Source organism: Dryobates pubescens, chromosome 3, assembly GCF_014839835.1.
Source record: "Dryobates pubescens isolate bDryPub1 chromosome 3, bDryPub1.pri, whole genome shotgun sequence".
NCBI classification, from domain to species: domain Eukaryota; kingdom Metazoa; phylum Chordata; class Aves; order Piciformes; family Picidae; genus Dryobates; species Dryobates pubescens.
The window spans coordinates 43,759,174-43,776,432 of record NC_071614.1 but is presented as its reverse complement, the minus strand read 5'-3'; the positions used below and the strand labels follow the sequence as shown (position 1 = coordinate 43,776,432).

General features: G+C 43.1%; 1 protein-coding gene across 1 annotated transcript in view; it reads right to left on the bottom strand.

The window, feature by feature from the left end:
• The window catches only part of PAPOLG (poly(A) polymerase gamma), a 35,583-nt gene that overhangs the window by 1,470 nt on the left and 16,854 nt on the right, over positions 1–17,259 (bottom strand). The window contains exons 23-26 of the mRNA XM_054180177.1: positions 7,492–7,632; positions 5,707–5,857; positions 4,665–4,707; positions 137–259 (exon numbers count right to left, since the gene is read on the bottom strand). Coding sequence (XP_054036152.1) covers positions 137–259; positions 4,665–4,707; positions 5,707–5,857; positions 7,492–7,632 — 458 coding nt within the window. The remainder of the gene's footprint in view (positions 1–136; positions 260–4,664; positions 4,708–5,706; positions 5,858–7,491; positions 7,633–17,259) is intronic.

The following is a 17,259-nucleotide window of genomic DNA, read 5'->3' as shown; positions in this document are numbered from 1 at the left end:
TGGTCTGCTTGTGCTCCTTCTGAGCCCCATTTCCTTTTCTTTGTGATAGCCAGAAGTGAAAAAGTTAAAATTCCTTTTACTAGAATCCTAATTTCAGAGCACAGAAGAGGTATTTAGAGCATGTTTCTTCTATTACCTTCACCTTTTTTCAGCACCTGCCTGTGAAGCATCCTTACATGACTTTCCCTCTCTGGAAGAGACCGAGCTTTCTTGATATCCATGTTTTTCTCAGTTGCATGGGGCCTGGTGGTCACACAGCCTATAATAACAGAAAAGTAAATATAGTAAGGATAGACTAATATTTACAGTAAGGAGAAACTAATCAGCAACAAGTAAATCAAGTAATCAAGGTCAACCTAAAACCTACCTGACCTTCAGAGCATTTCAGATCCAAACTGGTCTGGGTCAGAAAGGACCTTAAAGACCATCTAGGTCCATATCTGAAATACATCTCACAGCTTGGCCCTGACATAGCTAGATCAGTTTATGAAGGAGATGACCACCATGGGAGCAACTCTACAGCCTGAAATGTGAATCAGGTGGAGGCATCAGTAACAAGCAAATCTAGGGGGACTAAAATCACCTATAAAGAGGAACACAAAAGAACCCTAAGTGCACACCTAGCTTGAGTACAAAACTGTTTGGTTAGCAACAGGATTTTATTTTTTCTTAACTCTTTAGGAATGCAATACATGGTTTAGTTGATTAGATAGTGTTGGATGGAGGTCTCTTCCAACCTGGTCTGGTCTATTCTACATTGCCATGTGTAAATGCAGCTAAATGAATTAATATACTTGAAAAGGAAATAAGACAAAGAAAAGTCTCAACACTCAATCAACATACACAATTGGTATTTTTTTTAGCTCTTCTTTCTCACTATCCTTTTTCAAAGCAAAGGTTATTGGGATGTACAGAAACAAACCACAGCAGAAGATGCTGTTCTATAATCTGCAAGTCCATATGCTTAACTCAGTTAAGCAGAAGATACTGCCTAATGTTTGTCATCCTGTTCAGTGGTCCACCTCAACTTCACAGGATTTTTGTTTATAACCTCAGTTTTGCCCAACTATCATTGTATTTTCTGTAAATGGAAATCATCTTCCTCCACCTCACAAGCAAAACTTTCCTAAGATTCACAGTGTGGTAAGATTGTTAGAGCCCTGTCAAATTTATAACTGAAATCAGGGCAGAAGAATCTAAGGGGGGCCACAGAATAATCAAAGGGTCTGTGACATTCCCTCTAGAAGATTAAAGGAAACAAGAGCATGTAGATTTTATGCTATAATAATTCTATGGTTGTGGGTTAGTTTCTTGACAGAAAATCATGGTTTCTCATTTTCCTTCCCATGAACAAATGAAAAACACCCAAGAAAGCTTCAAACCAGCAGTGCTCTAAAACTGTGAAAAATTAGAACCAGAACTTTACAGCTTCAGGGATTTCTTGGATTGCCTGTGACCAATGATGTAAAAGTCAAATAGGAAACCATGTGTTAGAAATGGAGGCAGTGTCTCACATACACATCGGTGTCTATGGTACAAAGTGCTGCTTGATAGTATTTCTAAGAGAAAGATCAGTGGGTTGAACTTCCAGCATCTCAAAAAAACTTTAGCTATATCCCTACCTCATCCCTAAAATGAGAACAATCTAAAATAAAAGGAAATAAGAGGAACATCAGCTGCCTAAGATCTATACACTGATCCATCATCTGAATACACAGAGACAAAATCTGGCTCAGAAAGTTCTTGAATAAAGTTGCTGGATGAAGGACAGTGTGAGTGGAGATATTTTCTGACAGTTTTTCTCTCTCCAGCAATAGCCATGAGCCAATTCTCAGGGGAAAGCACCACAGAAGGACAATTTGATCTTTTAGTCTAAACCCAGCATGGCTGTTTATGTTCATGTTCCTAAACTCAGGAAAACTTCTACAGAAGCCTTCTCAAGTAAAAGGCAAAACCCTAAGAAAATTAAAGAAGCCTTACTCAAAATCATGCAAGCATATAGATAAATCCCTCTATTCCTGTGACTACCCTGTATACAATTTTGTGCTGCTATGATCTCAATCTGTGGCACAAGGATTATCCCACAAGAGTGAGGCAGAGAATTGCAGTATAGCACTATGAACTACAGAAACCTGGTCAGCAGCTGACATGAAGTTAAGAACATGTCATAACTCCGGGCATATGCGGATCTTTGCAATAAGCAGGATGGAATTCCCCTCCTGTAGCATTGCATAATGAAAGCCAGGTGCATCACTATTATTTTTGTCAGCTGACTGGCTATAGCCAGAGGCAATATACCAGAATTCTTAAGACCAGTTTGATCCAGTACTTCACTTCCTGTCTTCCAGTTAAAGCAAGTGTTTTAAGATCCCATTTTTCTCTGCTTATCAAGTCCAAGGACAAGTCCTTCCTCCTGCTCTTCACTGGCTGCTATACTAGCACAGTTAGCATCTAGATTGCTGTAAGGATGTCATGGGGCAAGCCAACAGGAGCAAAGGGTAGAGGTTAATAAAACCCAACGCCACCAAAACTTCCTGCAGCAAAGGACTGAGTGTTTGATATTGCTATTTGTCAAACTGAGGATGATGGCTCTTTAGTGGTACTTGGTGCAGGCACTGCCCAATGAAGCTTGCTAAAGCCTGGTGGATGTGTGGAACGTTATGGATGTAGGGAAAGCTATGGATGTAGTCTACCTGGACTTCAACAAGGTCTTTGACACCACCCCCATGGCAAACACCTGGCCAAGCTGGCAGCTCGTGCTTTGGACAGGAGCATTTTGCACTGGGTTAGGAACTGGCTGGAGGGCTGAGCCCAGAGAGTGGTGGTGAATGGTGCCACATCCAGCTGGCAGCCAGTCACTAGTCGTGTTCCCCAGGCATCAGTATTGGGTCCCATCCTGTTCAATATCTTTATTGATGATCTGGATGAGGGGATTGAGTCCATCATCAGTAAATTTGCAGATGACACCAAGCTGGGGTCAGGTGTTGATCTGTTAGAGGGTAGGAGGGCTCTGCAGAGGGACCTTGACAGGCTGGACAAATAAGCAGAGTCCAAGGGCATGAGATTTAACACATCTAAGTGTCGGGTTCTATACATTGGCCACAACAACCCCATGCAGTGCTACAAGCTGGGGTCAGAGTGGCTGGAGAGGAGCCAGGCAGAAAGGGACCTGGGGGATACTGGTTGATAGTAGGCTGAACATGAGACAGCAGTGTGGCAAAGAAGGCCAATGGCATCCTGGCCTGTATCAGGAACAGTGTGGCAAGCAGGAGTGGGGAAGTCATTCTGCCCCTTTACACAGCACTGGTTAGGCCACACCTTGAGTCCTGTGTCCAGTTCTGGGCCCCTCAGTTTAGGAAGGATGTTGACTTGCTGGAACGAGTCCAGAGAAGAGCAACGAAGTTGGTGAGGGGCTTGGAACACAAGCCCTATGAGGGGAGAGGCTGAGGGAGCTGGGGTTGCTTAGCCTGGAGAAGAGGAGGCTCAGGGGAGACCTTATTGCTGTCTACATCTACCTGAAGGGAGGTTGTAGCCAGGTGGGGGTTGGTCTCTTCTCCCAGGCAACCAGCACCAGAACAAGAGGACACAGTCTCAAGCTGTGCCGGGGAGGTTTAGGCTGGATGTCAGGAAGAAGTTCTTCACAGAAAGAGTGATTGCCCATTGGAATGGGCTGCCCAGAGAGGTGGTGGAGTCACCATCACTGGAAGTGTTTAAGAGGAGACTGGATGAGGCACTTAGTGCCATGGTTTAGTTGATTAGATGGTGTTGGGTGATAGGTTAGACTCAATCTCAAAGGTCTTTTTCCAACCTGGTTAATTCTGTATTCTGTAAAAGTAGTACAGGCAAACTTAAGTCTTTATTTCCTGTTCCTGGCTATCTGACATAGATCAAAGATGAGCCACTTGTCACTGGTTAAGCAGCCAAGCAGGCACTAAGGTACTTTTAGAGTAGGGCTCTCCTAATAAGGTACTTTGTACTAGGAATAAAAAAAGTTTTACTTCTCTCCTTACAGAATGACATTAAATCCCATTTTCTTGTCCACTATCTCCAGCCTCACACACTCACCTGATCAATAATTTCCAATCATCTATGCCTTAAGAAAACTTTTGCTGTTTGAAGTATGTTTTTTAATCTCAGAGGCCTTTTATTTGCACTGTCAGGCCTTTGGATGGTTAAAGCTTCTGTGGTTATTGGTCCTGAGGAAGGTTCTAATGCAGAAATTGTTCCAAGGAAAGTCTTGGCTTCCAGATTAATGACAAACTCAGAAGCTGTTGAAGCCATTCTGCTGGAAATGTTTCTGCTTGACACAGAACAATGCTACTGTGCCTCCTCTCAAAACAGGGTGAAGGGAAAGGAAATGCTAATAGAGAAAGGCTGGTCTTGTGGATAAGGCACAAGGCTATGATTCAGGAGACTGGAATTTCATTCTTGGCAAGTCAGCCTCTCTTAGGCAAGTTGTTTAATTCTCTGAGCCTTGATTTCCCCAATAGAAACCAGAAAAGACACTTCCTGCTCACATACTTCCACCTTACTCACTCAAGATGCAGCTGCTTTGGGAGATAAACCACTCACATGAAAGTGCCAGCACAATAAAATAAGAGGTCCAGTAATATTTTAGATAGTGGCAGTATCAGAAAGACAGTCTCCCCTCTTTCTTGCCTTACCTTCAGGCAACTTGCTCATGTTCTTATGGTGCTGCAAGCACTCCTTTGGCCATATGGAAGCTTACTTAGAAGTAAGCTGGGGGAGACAAAAGGATTGGTTTTCTGCTGGCTCAGGTTTTGCTGAGCCAGTTCCATGTGCAATCACAGGAATGGCTGTACCAGTAGCAAGGAATGTGATAGCACCAAGGCCAGGACAAGTTTCTGGAAGACAGATTTGGGCAGAGGTGCCAGCTTCCTGCTAGCTTCATGGAACTGTAGCATAATATTGTCCTTTTTAGCTTGAGAAACTGATAAATCTCTCTGGAATTTCTAATTCACAGTCCCTCCTTCTCAGACTTAGTTTTCAGGGCAGAAGTTCTCACGCACCTTCTGTCCCAGCCCTTTCAAGTGGTTCCTATTCCTTTCTTCTCTTCCTAGCGCTACAAACACAGTTTGTAGCATCATTTTATTAAAGAAAAATCTTTCATGTTTTTTGGCAAGCAAAGAAAAAACCAACAAGGAGTGCTTTCTTTTTCCACTGCACTACACAAAAGCCGCATATTACAGTAAAGCTAATCTAGTGACCTCTGAAATGGACAAACAGCAAACTTCCTTATGCCACAAGACTAATCTGATGCAGTAGTGCTGTAGTGAAAGAACTTAAGATGAGATGAACTTGAGCTACGCATAAGGCGCTAAAATCTGCAGAAATCAACCTTTTCTGCCTAGAGTGATTTCTTTCAAATCTCTGCAAGGTAGAGTGCTATTGCTTTTATAGAGAGAATGAACAGAAATGTTCTAGTTGCAGCCACAAAAAAAAACCCAAACAAACAAAAAAACCAACCAACCAAAAAAACCCCACCACAACCCAAAACAGGATGGAGAAGGAAGGATAGGAATCATCCCTTTGGCAACAGCAAGTTATTAGAGGACTTTAGTTGTAACATGAAAAATACATACTTAAGAAAAAAAAAAAACCAAACAAAAAACCAACCAAACCAAAAAAACCCCACACCAACCAGAGAACATATGCTCATATTAATTTTTCTGCTCCAATACATACCATGTAGCCATTATGCACTGGATCCACCAACAGAGGATAACAATCGCTCATGAAGGTTTTTATTACAAGGTTTCCCTTTTCCCTCAGGGCTTGCAAGAAGTTCAGGCTGCTTGACATCACCTTGAGTTTCAAGAGTCTCAGAAGACCACATCTGCAACCAATAATAAAGAAATAAAAAAGGTGGTATTGTTTCAGTACAGCTCTATCAGATATATCTCTTTTTAGTTTGAAGTCTTATACTTTCTTTTTAAATCTCTACCCCAATGACTTGGGTTGTTCTGACTAGTACACAGTTGAAGGATTACACCCAGGAATCACAGAAAGTGACACCACTGAACATAAATACAGAACGCCTACTGGGACCAGTTTATGCATGAAGTCCTCATAGATATGCAAAGCACATGTATGATTTGTTAACTGGCCAGCTACTCACCTTATCTAGACCCGCATTAGCCCTTTGTATAGACTGCCTAGGGCTGTGCGTCACAGTGCCACCTCACCCTGCAAAGTCTTACTGTCAAGAATTGCAAGTCAGTCATAATCAGCACCACTGCCTTACCTCACTTGGACAGTTAATCTCCACGGTGCAGTTCAAACTGTGTGGCATATACATCCAATTTACTAGTAAGCTGCAACAAAAGTATTTAGATTTACTAAAGAGATCAACATTCTAGTAAGGCTACAATTATTAGTCTGAGCTTTCTTAATTACAAGGTTGAAATTGCTTTCTTTCTCTCACAGAACAGAGATGAGTTTTGCTTATTTCATAGCCTTGGTCATTTGGCAGTTGCTGCATGACTTGTCAGTTTTAGAGCATTTATGGGAAGTTCAACATCCTTTTGGATGTAGTGATTACATAACAATACATTTGATAAATACTCCTTAACTGGCACAGAAATGCCACTCTATAAACCTTAATATTGCGGAAAATAAGTAAAATCCAATCAACATCCTCCAGGTTTTCACTCTGAAATAGTGTGCCTTCGGTATAGACAATGTGTCAGTCACCATGAAACTCAAAACATTTTCAGGTGTCTGGACAAAGTACTTTCCTCTGAGTAAAGAGCATATGTGTCAATCTTAATTTTATTTTTTATTAAAAGAAACAGTAAGCTGGAAGAATAATAATACTTCAAGACATTTGGGGCACAATACACTTTGAGAGAAAAGAACTGAAGAGATTCTTTGTCCTGTGCAGCAGGAAAAAGATCCAGACACACAGTCTGTTGAAAAAAACCCAGACATGAAGGGGGAATTGCTATCACAAGCTTATTCTGGCAAATAAATGCAGGAACTAATGGAAGGAAAAGGCTTAACCCCAGAAAGAGATGAGAGAAATGAGCCAGTGGCAAGGATTAATTAGAACAAGACCTAGAGTTGGCTAGAAGGGCAATGTCATATGTAAGTTGACTATAAAGACAAAAGAAAACTGCTTAATGGAAAGGTTCCTTCACATGCAGACATAGAGAAGACAAATTACACATAGAAAAGCCACCAGTATCCTAGTTCCAGGGGGAGACCCTGGAGCACAAGCCAAGTCAGCAGTGTTGAAAATCAGTCTGATGAGTTATGTGTTTCACAAAGGCTGATGCTCGCTCAAGTTTTCCATTGCACCAGCCTCATCAGTTAGAAGATAAGCTCCAGTATCAGAAGAGTAGGAACCAAGAAAGGGGCAGATTTGAAACAAAGGGCCTGATTATTGCTGCACCGGCCTTACTGCTGGCTATCACAGCAGCTTGCCCTTTCGAGCCTTGATGCCACTCCCCCCGTGATGATGAGCAATACGGTTGGGTTTGCGGTGTCTCAAAATGCCCTCTCGTGGTCACTGCAACTATTTCCTCAAAGGGCAGGTAAGGTGTTGCCTTCCCAGTAGATCTCACAGCGTCTGTTTCTACCGGTTTGTCATACTTTCGTGGTTTCATGCTTCTTCCGGTGCAAGAGGGTAAAGATTTTCATGCAAAAAGCAGAGACCGGTACTCTCTGTGGTACCTTAACCTCTCATCTCCAAGAAAATCAGCCAGCCAAGGATAGTTGTGCTTTTTCCAGGAGTTTCCATCAAAAGAAAACCTGCACAAATAATGATTCTCATAACAGAAAATTAACTGAGACCAAAAGTTCCTACAAAACATTTCTGTAAATATACATAATCACTAGCTTTATAAGAAATCAAAACAGCCAAATCTTTTTACAGGCAAAGCTTCCACTTGGGTTGTATAGAATTTTGTCTGAGTGATATTAAACACACAGCCCTGCAAACAACTTCTTTTGGTTTTTTTTTTTTGGTTTTTTTTTTTACTAAAACAGCTGTTTCAATTTTTGTTACCTTCTCTTACCCTGCAAAATCAAAATCCCAGAAGTAAACCAATTCAGATTTAATAAGCATTCAAAGTTTTAAAGAGATTAGCGACTGATAGTTCAATAAAAGTGAGCCACCAACCCTGTTCCAAATAGCACGGATGCTGCGTAATCCAGTAAGAAGCACATTTTGTAGCTGGCTGATTCTAGGATACTCAAACATGGTAACAGCAGAGAGACTTCCATAAATTACAACTACCTGCAATGCATACTTAATACTAATTATGGTCTACACTCACCTATAAAAAGTCTGAAGACAGAAATTGGTACTAAGACCTGATTCACTTCAGGATACTTTTATTGCTGCAAGTCTTTCAAACTTATCTGGTCTGAAGGAAGGAGGAAGGCCTAGCTGCAAGAAAAGCATTAATTCCAACTTTCTTTACAGACAGTGATCAGCTTGATGACAGGTGAGTTTTTTTTAATTGCTGGTGCTACCCTATTTCACCATCTTCACCTGTCCTATTGCTGTAGTTTTAGGCTGAGAGTGCTTTGGGGCAATTTTTGGGGGGTTATCATCTTGCCTTCCCAGCCCAACAGCGTGGTCTAAGACTACAACACCTTGGCTGCATGGCAACCCCCCAGTCAAACTGATCTCTTACATGGTGAGGCAACTACATGTGATAATACCTACATGCTGTTATAGAGCCTCTCTAATTCAAAACAGCTCTTTAATTCATCACATCCTTTGCTCTACAGGACAGGAATTGTTCTGCTGTTTCAGCGATTCATGCAGTGGTATACCGATTTATTTTTGGGGTCCCTGAGCTCTGTTATGCTACTACTCCTCCTCTCCCCAACAGCAGGCAGCTCTCAGGGTACAAAAAGCCTGCCAATAAGTAAACCTGAAAGAATTAAAATGTTTCTTCAAAAAATCCCTGTCATTTTGTGACTTTTTTTTTTTTTTAATTATAATTTATATTCCTTTTATATATCTTAGTTACACGTGGTATTGTGGTTTTGCCTCCTGAATATGCATCTTTAAGCTTCAGTGTCAACGGGGGAAAACAGTGCTATGCAGTTGTAGCACTTCTTCTTCTGCAAATATTCCTGTGACCTACATCACATACCACACACACAAAAAAACCTGTTACAAGTGACCCCCTTACTAAAGAACTTGGTCAGTTCACACTTGCAACACAGTTAAAACCTCATTTACAAAACAGCACTTGCTGTAATTGGTCAAGCTGAAACCATGTCACCTGACGTTTCCAATTGTAATGTAGACAGAACCTTTTATTCACGTAGCCCAGGACTAACATATACTTCTGTTCTGATGCCAAAGGACACCAGAAATGTGGGAAATGAAAAAATGGGAAGTAGGCCACCTGGATAATTTACTCAGACAATTACTGTCTCATCATTACTATCCCTGCTTGGAAGAATGTTTACTAGTGTCCCTAGAAGAAGAACAGAAAAATAAATATATAGCTGAACGGAACCACAGAATAAATTATAGTTAGCATAGCAATTACAGTTTCTCCCAGACTATATGTATTATGAACAACCCATATTTGTGTGGTCAACAACCCTGCCGTATAAATATCCCTGTAATTAATTTGAAATAACAAAAAACAGGGGCAAATAAATGCTGTGTTATTTTTGCTCTGTTTAACAGTGTTTGGCTCCTTACCTATATACAAACAGTTGATTCACCACAGATGATGAAGCAGAAGTCTCCAGCCAGGAAAGAAAAAGAAGATTAAAGCATGCTGGGTATGAACACACTAAAGTGATAAAAACCCCAAACAGAATATTGTTTATGAGAATATAAACAGAAAATTAGCTCCTGCTGAACAACTAATTTTATCCTTCTCCTTAATAGTGACCATAGCCCCTCTATCAATCCTGCCCAGTTCTCTCTCCTCTGTAATACCCTTCCCTTAATACAGAGTCTAACCTGCAATTCTTTCAAGTTTTACCAAAAAAAACCCTGTCTGTCTTCCAACCCAGAGCTTCCTAATGCAGTGTGCACAGCAGTGCCTTACAAACAGGAGTTTGGTACCTTCATAAATTCCTGTTCTGGCTCAGTAAGATGGAAAGGAGACAGAATTCTATGGCTCCCATTACAAGTGTCTCCATCTTTGCTCATAACATAGAATCATAGACTGCTAGGGGTTGGAAGAGACCCCCTTGCAAAGCAGGACCGCTTAGGGCAGGTTACATAGGAGCCAGACAGGTTTTGAGGATCTCTAGAGAAGGAGACTCCACCACCTCTCTGGGCAGCTGGTTCCAGTACTCCATCACCTTCACAGTAAAAATTCTCATGTTGAGATGGAATTTCCTGTGATTGACTTCACATCCGTTGTCCCTCATCCTATCATTGGGTATCACTGAAAAGAGACCGACTCCATCCTCCTGACATCCAGCCTTCAGATATTTGTAGATATTCATAAGGTTCCCTCCCAGCCTTGCCTTATCCAGACTAAACAACCCCAGGTCTCTCAGTCTTTCCTTGTAAGAGAGAAGCTCCAGTCCCTTAATCATCCTTGGAGGTCTCTGTTGAATTCTCTTCAGTAGTTCCCTGTGCCTCTTGAACTGGGGAACGTAGAACTGTACACAATATCTGAGATATGGTCTAACTAGGGCTGAATAGAGAGGGAGATGCTCAAGCAGCAAAGACTGCTCAACAGCTTTATTCAAGAAATCTAGCAAGATTCATACTCCTAAAGCTAGAGAGAAGGGGTACATCACCTTTCTTCAACTGAGTTCTTTCACTTTTGAGGGGCTTTATGCAACTCATTAAGCAATAGTACATTCTTGGGCCCTGGAGGCTCATTGTTCAGTACAGTGAGCAAGCACAATCTCTGATTACAGGAGTAAGTTTGTATTATTGCATGGCCACAATTTTAATATTCATAGCAATGAACTGTCACAAACCTAATGAATCATCTTTCTTACAGGTAAAGCTTCCACTTAGGCTGTCTAGAATTTTGTCTGAGTGATATTAAACACACATCCCTGCAAACACAACATTCATGTAAGTATTGTAAGGGAGATGGCTCCCAGCAACTTGCTGTAAACTGTCATTCAGATATACCAGTTCACATACGTAATATTCATAATTCAATTGACTTAATACCTACAACTCTTCCCTAAATGAAATGATTTTGCTTTTACTGAAGGCAAGAGTAATTTCTAGCAGTGGATCTAAATGGGGATAAGTTTGGGACTAAAATGCATGCTTAAAAAAATGTGGTAACACAGCTGTGAGTTGGAAGCAAATCCATGTCGTATGCTGCTCTGTCTTGTAGTCTGGAACACACAGCTTAGGGATTCATGTTTCACCAAGCAACAGAGCCCCTCCAGTTCATGCAGTTCAACGGGATTTTGTGATGCCCAAGGCCTTTATGGCAGCTAAATTTTAAAGGCATGGCAAAAACCCACCACACATCTTAAGCACAAAGCCTCCTACACTGTCATGGGGTATGCAATTGTAACTTTCTCCTCACCTCGAGCCTAAGCTTTCCCTGGTGCAGCTTGAGTAGCTGCACCAGAGGAAGTAGCTGAAAACAAAAGCAACCCAAGCTAAAGGAACAGTAAGGAGAGAAGACCCAAGTTCACATACAAGCAGAAGCTGATGAAATAATGAAGTCTTGCTTAAGAGTCGCTAAGAAGCTGTGGTTAGTTTCTATGCTGAAGCCTGAAGTTTTTCTAAGTAGTCACTTGGCTTTTATTTGACCTTCACACAAGGACAAACAAAAGTGCAGCAGAGTTTCCCCACTGACATCACAGCCACTAAAATCAGGGATGACCTTTAAGGCTGAACACACATACACAAGATTTGAGGCTGAACATACGAACCTCTATTCGAGCTCACTAGTTGGGCTGCTGCCTAGTCCACCTCAGCTGAAAGGTGAACTGAAAACAAGTGTAAAGCACAGTCTGAAGAAAATTGAGAACTTACATTTAGTGAGTTTTCCTCACTTGAAGTCACAACATATTAAGAATGAAAGAGAAAAATTAACACTGTTGATTACTTATTTCCATAACAGGAAGATAATTTAATAAGCAGGTTTACAACCTTGCAGGCCCAACATTTACCCTGAGTTACAGTAAGCATCTCTGTACTTGCACAACTTAGCATCTGGTGTAGCCCAGTGATTTAATAGGTGATCAGGGAACAGAAACAGGGGATTCCCTGTCTTCTCATTGCTGTTTGCAACACAGTAATTTTCCTCAAAATGCAACTCCCAGAGGTACACTTTTGTTCCATTTGGTGTTTTTTAACTAAATAACTGCAAACAACCACTATACTAAATTTTTATATATATATATATAATACATGGAATAAACCAGGTTGGAAGAGACCTTCAAGATCATCGCGTCCAACCCATCAACCAATCCAACACCACCCAAACATCTAACCCACAGCACCAAGCACCCCATCAAGTCTTCTCCTGAAAACCTCCAATGATGGCGACTCCACCACCTCCCCAGGCAGCCCATTCCAATGGGCAATCACTCTCTCTGTATAGAACTTTTTCCTAACATCCAGCCTGAACCTCCCCTGGTGCAGCCTGAGACTGTGTCCTCTTGTTCTGGTACTGGCTGCCTGGGAGAAGAGACCAACATCCGTCTCTCTACAACCTCCCTTCAGGTAGTTGTAGAGAGCAATAAGGTCACCACTGAGTCTCCTCTTCTCCAGGCTAAGCAACCCCAGCTCCCCCAGCCTCTCCTCGTAGGGCTTGTGTTCCAAGCCCCTCACCAACTTCGTTGCTCTTCTCTGGACTCGTTCCAGCAAGTCAACATCCTTCCTAAACTGAGGGGCCCAGAACTGGACACAGTACTCAAGGTGCGGCCTAACCAGTGCAGTGTACAGGGGCAGAATGACCTCCCTGCTCCTGCTGGCCACACTGTTCCTGATGCAGGCCAGGATGCCATTGGCCCTCTTAGGTGCCTGGGCACACTGCAGGCTCATGTTCAGTCTACCGTCAACCAGCACCCCCAGGTCCCTCTCTGCCTGACTGCTCTCCAGCCACTCTGACCCCAGCTTGTAGCTCTGCATGGGGTTGTTGTGGCCAATGTGCAGAACCCAGCACTTGGATGTGTTAAATCTCATGCTGCTGGACTCTGCCCAGCCTGTCGAGGTCCCTCTGCAGAGCCTCTCTACCCTTCAGCAGATCAACTCCTGCCCCCAGCTTGGTGTCGTCAGCAAATTTACTGATGATGGACTCATATATATATATATGACCTTCCTTGACCTTCCTGTTGTTTATGATTTGGCAGATTGGATTTTTGTTGTTGTTGTTGTAAATGCATTGAGCAAAACCTACACTCTGCTGCTTTGTAGACTCTACCAAGAGCTGTTATCCTACAGAGCAGAAAAGGTACAGTCTGGGTAAAGACCTATAAATAAGCACTCAAAATGAGCTGGGAAAACCAACATAGACTACACCAGCTACACAAAACCAGAAGTGAATGTAATGATCAGCTGCAAGTCTTAAAAGAAATACTTCAAGTGCTCAGTTCAGAAGCAGGACTAACTTTCTGGTTCCTGATGGACTAATGCCCGCAGAAAACATGTAACTATTACTTCTTTAGCTCCATTATTAGAAATCCATTACATTGCTCCCAGCAACAGGTTTATGTCTTCTCGCTCAAGTAGTAAAGGCTGTACTTAAAAAAATGTAAATGTGGTATCAAAGAATGTGGGGAGAAAACAATCTAATAAAAATCACATCAAAGATACCAAAGCAGTCCTGAAGGCCTATGGCCAAGTGCTTCTAATGTCATGTGATTCCCACAGATTTTGCTTTGCTTTTTGTGTGCATGCGCTTGGACAAAGGGTTTATGAGACTTTCTGCTATTGCCAAGCAATCAAACAAGAAAAATGGAGCAGAATTAAAACTGCAGGGACAAAAAAAAGATCTGGCATTTTCTAGCTTTAACTAAAGTCAGTGGTGTATTTTATTTTTGTCATATTACTTCACTGGCTGTGGCTAGTCAACACTTCCTATTTTAAGGCCACAGTTGTAGTGACTCCAAGTTTGCCAGAAAAATAAAAAAAAATTGAGGATGATTACATACACTACATCTCCATCTGGGTTTTAGGAAAAACAAAAGGCACATGATTCAATCATTTCTAAGAATGATCATGGGGAAACATACTGCTTTAATAACATTCAAAGAATTCTAAAAGTTTTATTATTAAGACACTCTTTTTCACATTCAGAAACAGGGATGTGAAATTAAGTAGAGAGGCTGTATTGGTATCATGGGATTGCACAGAATGTTAGGGGGTGGAGGAGACCTTGAGAGATCATCTAGATCTACTATCCTGCAAGAGTAGGATCACCTAGAGTAGGTCACACAGGAGCACATCCAGGCAGGTTTTGAATGTCTCCCGACAAGATAACTCCAATTCCTCTCTGGGCAGCCTGTTCTAGTGTTCTGTGACCCTCACAGTGAAAAAGTTTTCCCTTATGTTCACCTGGAACATCCTATGCTCCAGCTCGCATCCCTTGTCCTAGCCTCACATCACTGAGCCTGGTTCCATCCTCCTGACGCTTGCCCTTTACTTATTTCTCCCCTCAATCTCCTCTTCTGAGCTAGAGACCCAGCTCCCTCAGCCTTTCCTCATAAGGGAGATGTTCCACTCCTTAATCATCTTTGTGGCTCTACACTGAACTCTTTCAAGAAGTTCCCTGTCCTTCTAGTACTGAGGGGCCCAGAACTGGATACAGTATTCCAGCTGCAGCCTCACCAGGGCAGAGTAGAAGAGGAAGAGAACCTTTCTTGACCTACTAAGCACGCCCCTTCTAATACACCAGGATGCTATTGGCCTTCTCAGCCACAAGGGCATATTGTCAACTCATGTTTTTTCTTCTCTCCACCAGGAGTCCCCAGTCCCTTTCCCCTTTGCTGTTCTCCAACAGGTCAGTCCCCAACCTATACCAGTGCATGGGGTTGTTCTTTCCTAGATGTAACACTCTGCACTTGCCTTTGTTGTATTTCATTAAGTTTCTCCCTGCCCAGCTCTCTAGCAGCACAGTCTTCTGGTGTGTCAGCCAGTCCTTCCAGTATTTCTTTGAGAAATACACATATTTGGGTATGTGCTGAATCTCTGAAAAGTTTGAGTTTACACATGCTGGCCAAACTTGCTTGGTAGGCAATGTTACCAGCTTCTCCATTGCACAATGCAGGGAGTGAGCTGGATGGGTGTTGTAGTTTGAGCTGGGTGCCCCCCTGGTGCATTCACTTCCTGTGTCCAGAAGTCCAGCCCAGAGGGATGGACACAGGAAATTGTGTATTTCCTACCATAATTCTTTGCACCACTATAAGATCCAGTGCGGAGTCTGGCACTTCCTCTTTCCTTCCCTCTCCGAGACTTGGTAACTGGGGGAGAGATCTCCCGGCCATGGGCCTGATTGGGCCCAAGGCCACAGGGGGATGGGCAGTCTCAGGCCTGGCCAGCTGAGACTAGCCCAGCAGAGGGAGGGGGAAGAAGGAGCCCTGGGGGTTTTGGATGCACCCTCAGGTGGGGATGGGATCTTTCTTTGTCACTGCGCTTTGGGTTTTCTGTAACATTCACTGCTTTCTATTTAAACTTTCATCACTTTTGCAATCCGTTTGCCTGAGTCGTTATTTCTGCCTGTGGTGGGGAGGGGATCTGCCCCAACCCATTACAATGGGTGCCTGCAAGCAGGCATCTGGGTGCCACACAATAACACTGATACCAGGTGAATTATTTCTTCTCTGGTTTCAGGACTGCTGTACTGATAGAGTGATGATCCCACTATAAAGTGCCACTCTGCTCATATACAGAGGAAGCCAACATGGATTTGGATGAAAAAAAAAAAAAAAAAGATGATGTGATTTATGAGAAAGGAAAAAGACAAGCAAAATTCTGAGATCAGATGAAATAAAGAGATGAGACATGAATAAGTTGGGTGAAGAGAGCAGGATGTTTCAGATAGGGTCTTCCCAAAAGAGAGGAACTGCCCAGGAACAAGCAGTCCCAAGTTTTTCTTTCCCCTATCAATTTCTTGAAAGTGAGACAACTGAAAGGTAACAGGTTGTACCTTCTGGAACAAGAGAAGAATCAGCTCCTAGGTTGCTGTTCTGTTAAGATGCCCCCAGAAAAATACACAGGATCCAACAGTCTAGAACCCTGAGCTCTTGCATCCTGCTCAGAGCTTGTGACCTCAGAATCACAGAATGTTTTGGAGGGGAAAGGACATCTAAAGGTCTTCTAGTCCAAACACTCTGCAGTGAGGACATCTTCAACTAGATCAGGTCGCTCAGAGCCCCATCCAACCTGACCTGGAATGTTTCCAGGGATGGGGCTTCTGCCCTCTCTGGACATATCTGTCAACATTTCACCAGTGCAAAACATTTCTTCTTTATATGTAGTCTAAATCTGCCCTCTTTTAGTTTAAAACCATTGCCCCTTGTCCTGTTTCAACAGGCTCTGATAAAGAGGTGTCCCCATTTTCTTATAGGCCCCAAGTACTGAAAGGCTGCAATAGCCTTCTCTTTCCCAGGCTAAACAAGCCCAATTCTCTCAGCCTGTAGCAGAGGTGTTCCAGCCCCATAATCATTTTTGTAACCCTCCTCTGGGCCTGCTCCAACGAGGACTGGCGAAGCCCTCAGCTACGGAGGAGTCTATGGAAGCAGCAAGGAGTGCTGACCAGCCCACCACTCCCCACTTTCTCAACTCCTGGCTAATAAACACTTCACTGTACTCTGCATAGTCCAGCCTGACCCATCAGGATTTGAGGAAAGGCAAAACACTAGTGGAGCTTGCCAGGAAGTAGGGGGCTGTGACTGGTCCCCACAACACCTCCGGGCTGGTGGTCAGGGGTGACAGATGGTATTTCCTACCGCCCGCCCTCCAAGCACTACAGTGGAGCAGCCACATGGCAGCACCGTCACAGCACACGCAGCTCTCGGCCCCCAGCCTTCCCCCGCCACGGCCCGACGGCAGGAAACCAGCCTCAGCGTGGGAAGCAACCTCGGCCAGGCTCCGCGGCACCCTAACAGCTCTCCCTAGTGGGAAAACAGCGCACAGTCCCCACAGCTATGTTGCAGTAGGTGGATGGAAGAGCAAGGCTGCGTTTGACCAGGGTAGTCCTAGGTGAGATGATGTCTCTTCTCACAGGAGCAGGTTAATACTCAGACCAAGGCATCCCCATTTGTTTCCTCAGGAAACAGGGAACAGAGCACCTCCAGCCCAAGGTGGTTACTAGCCTTTCA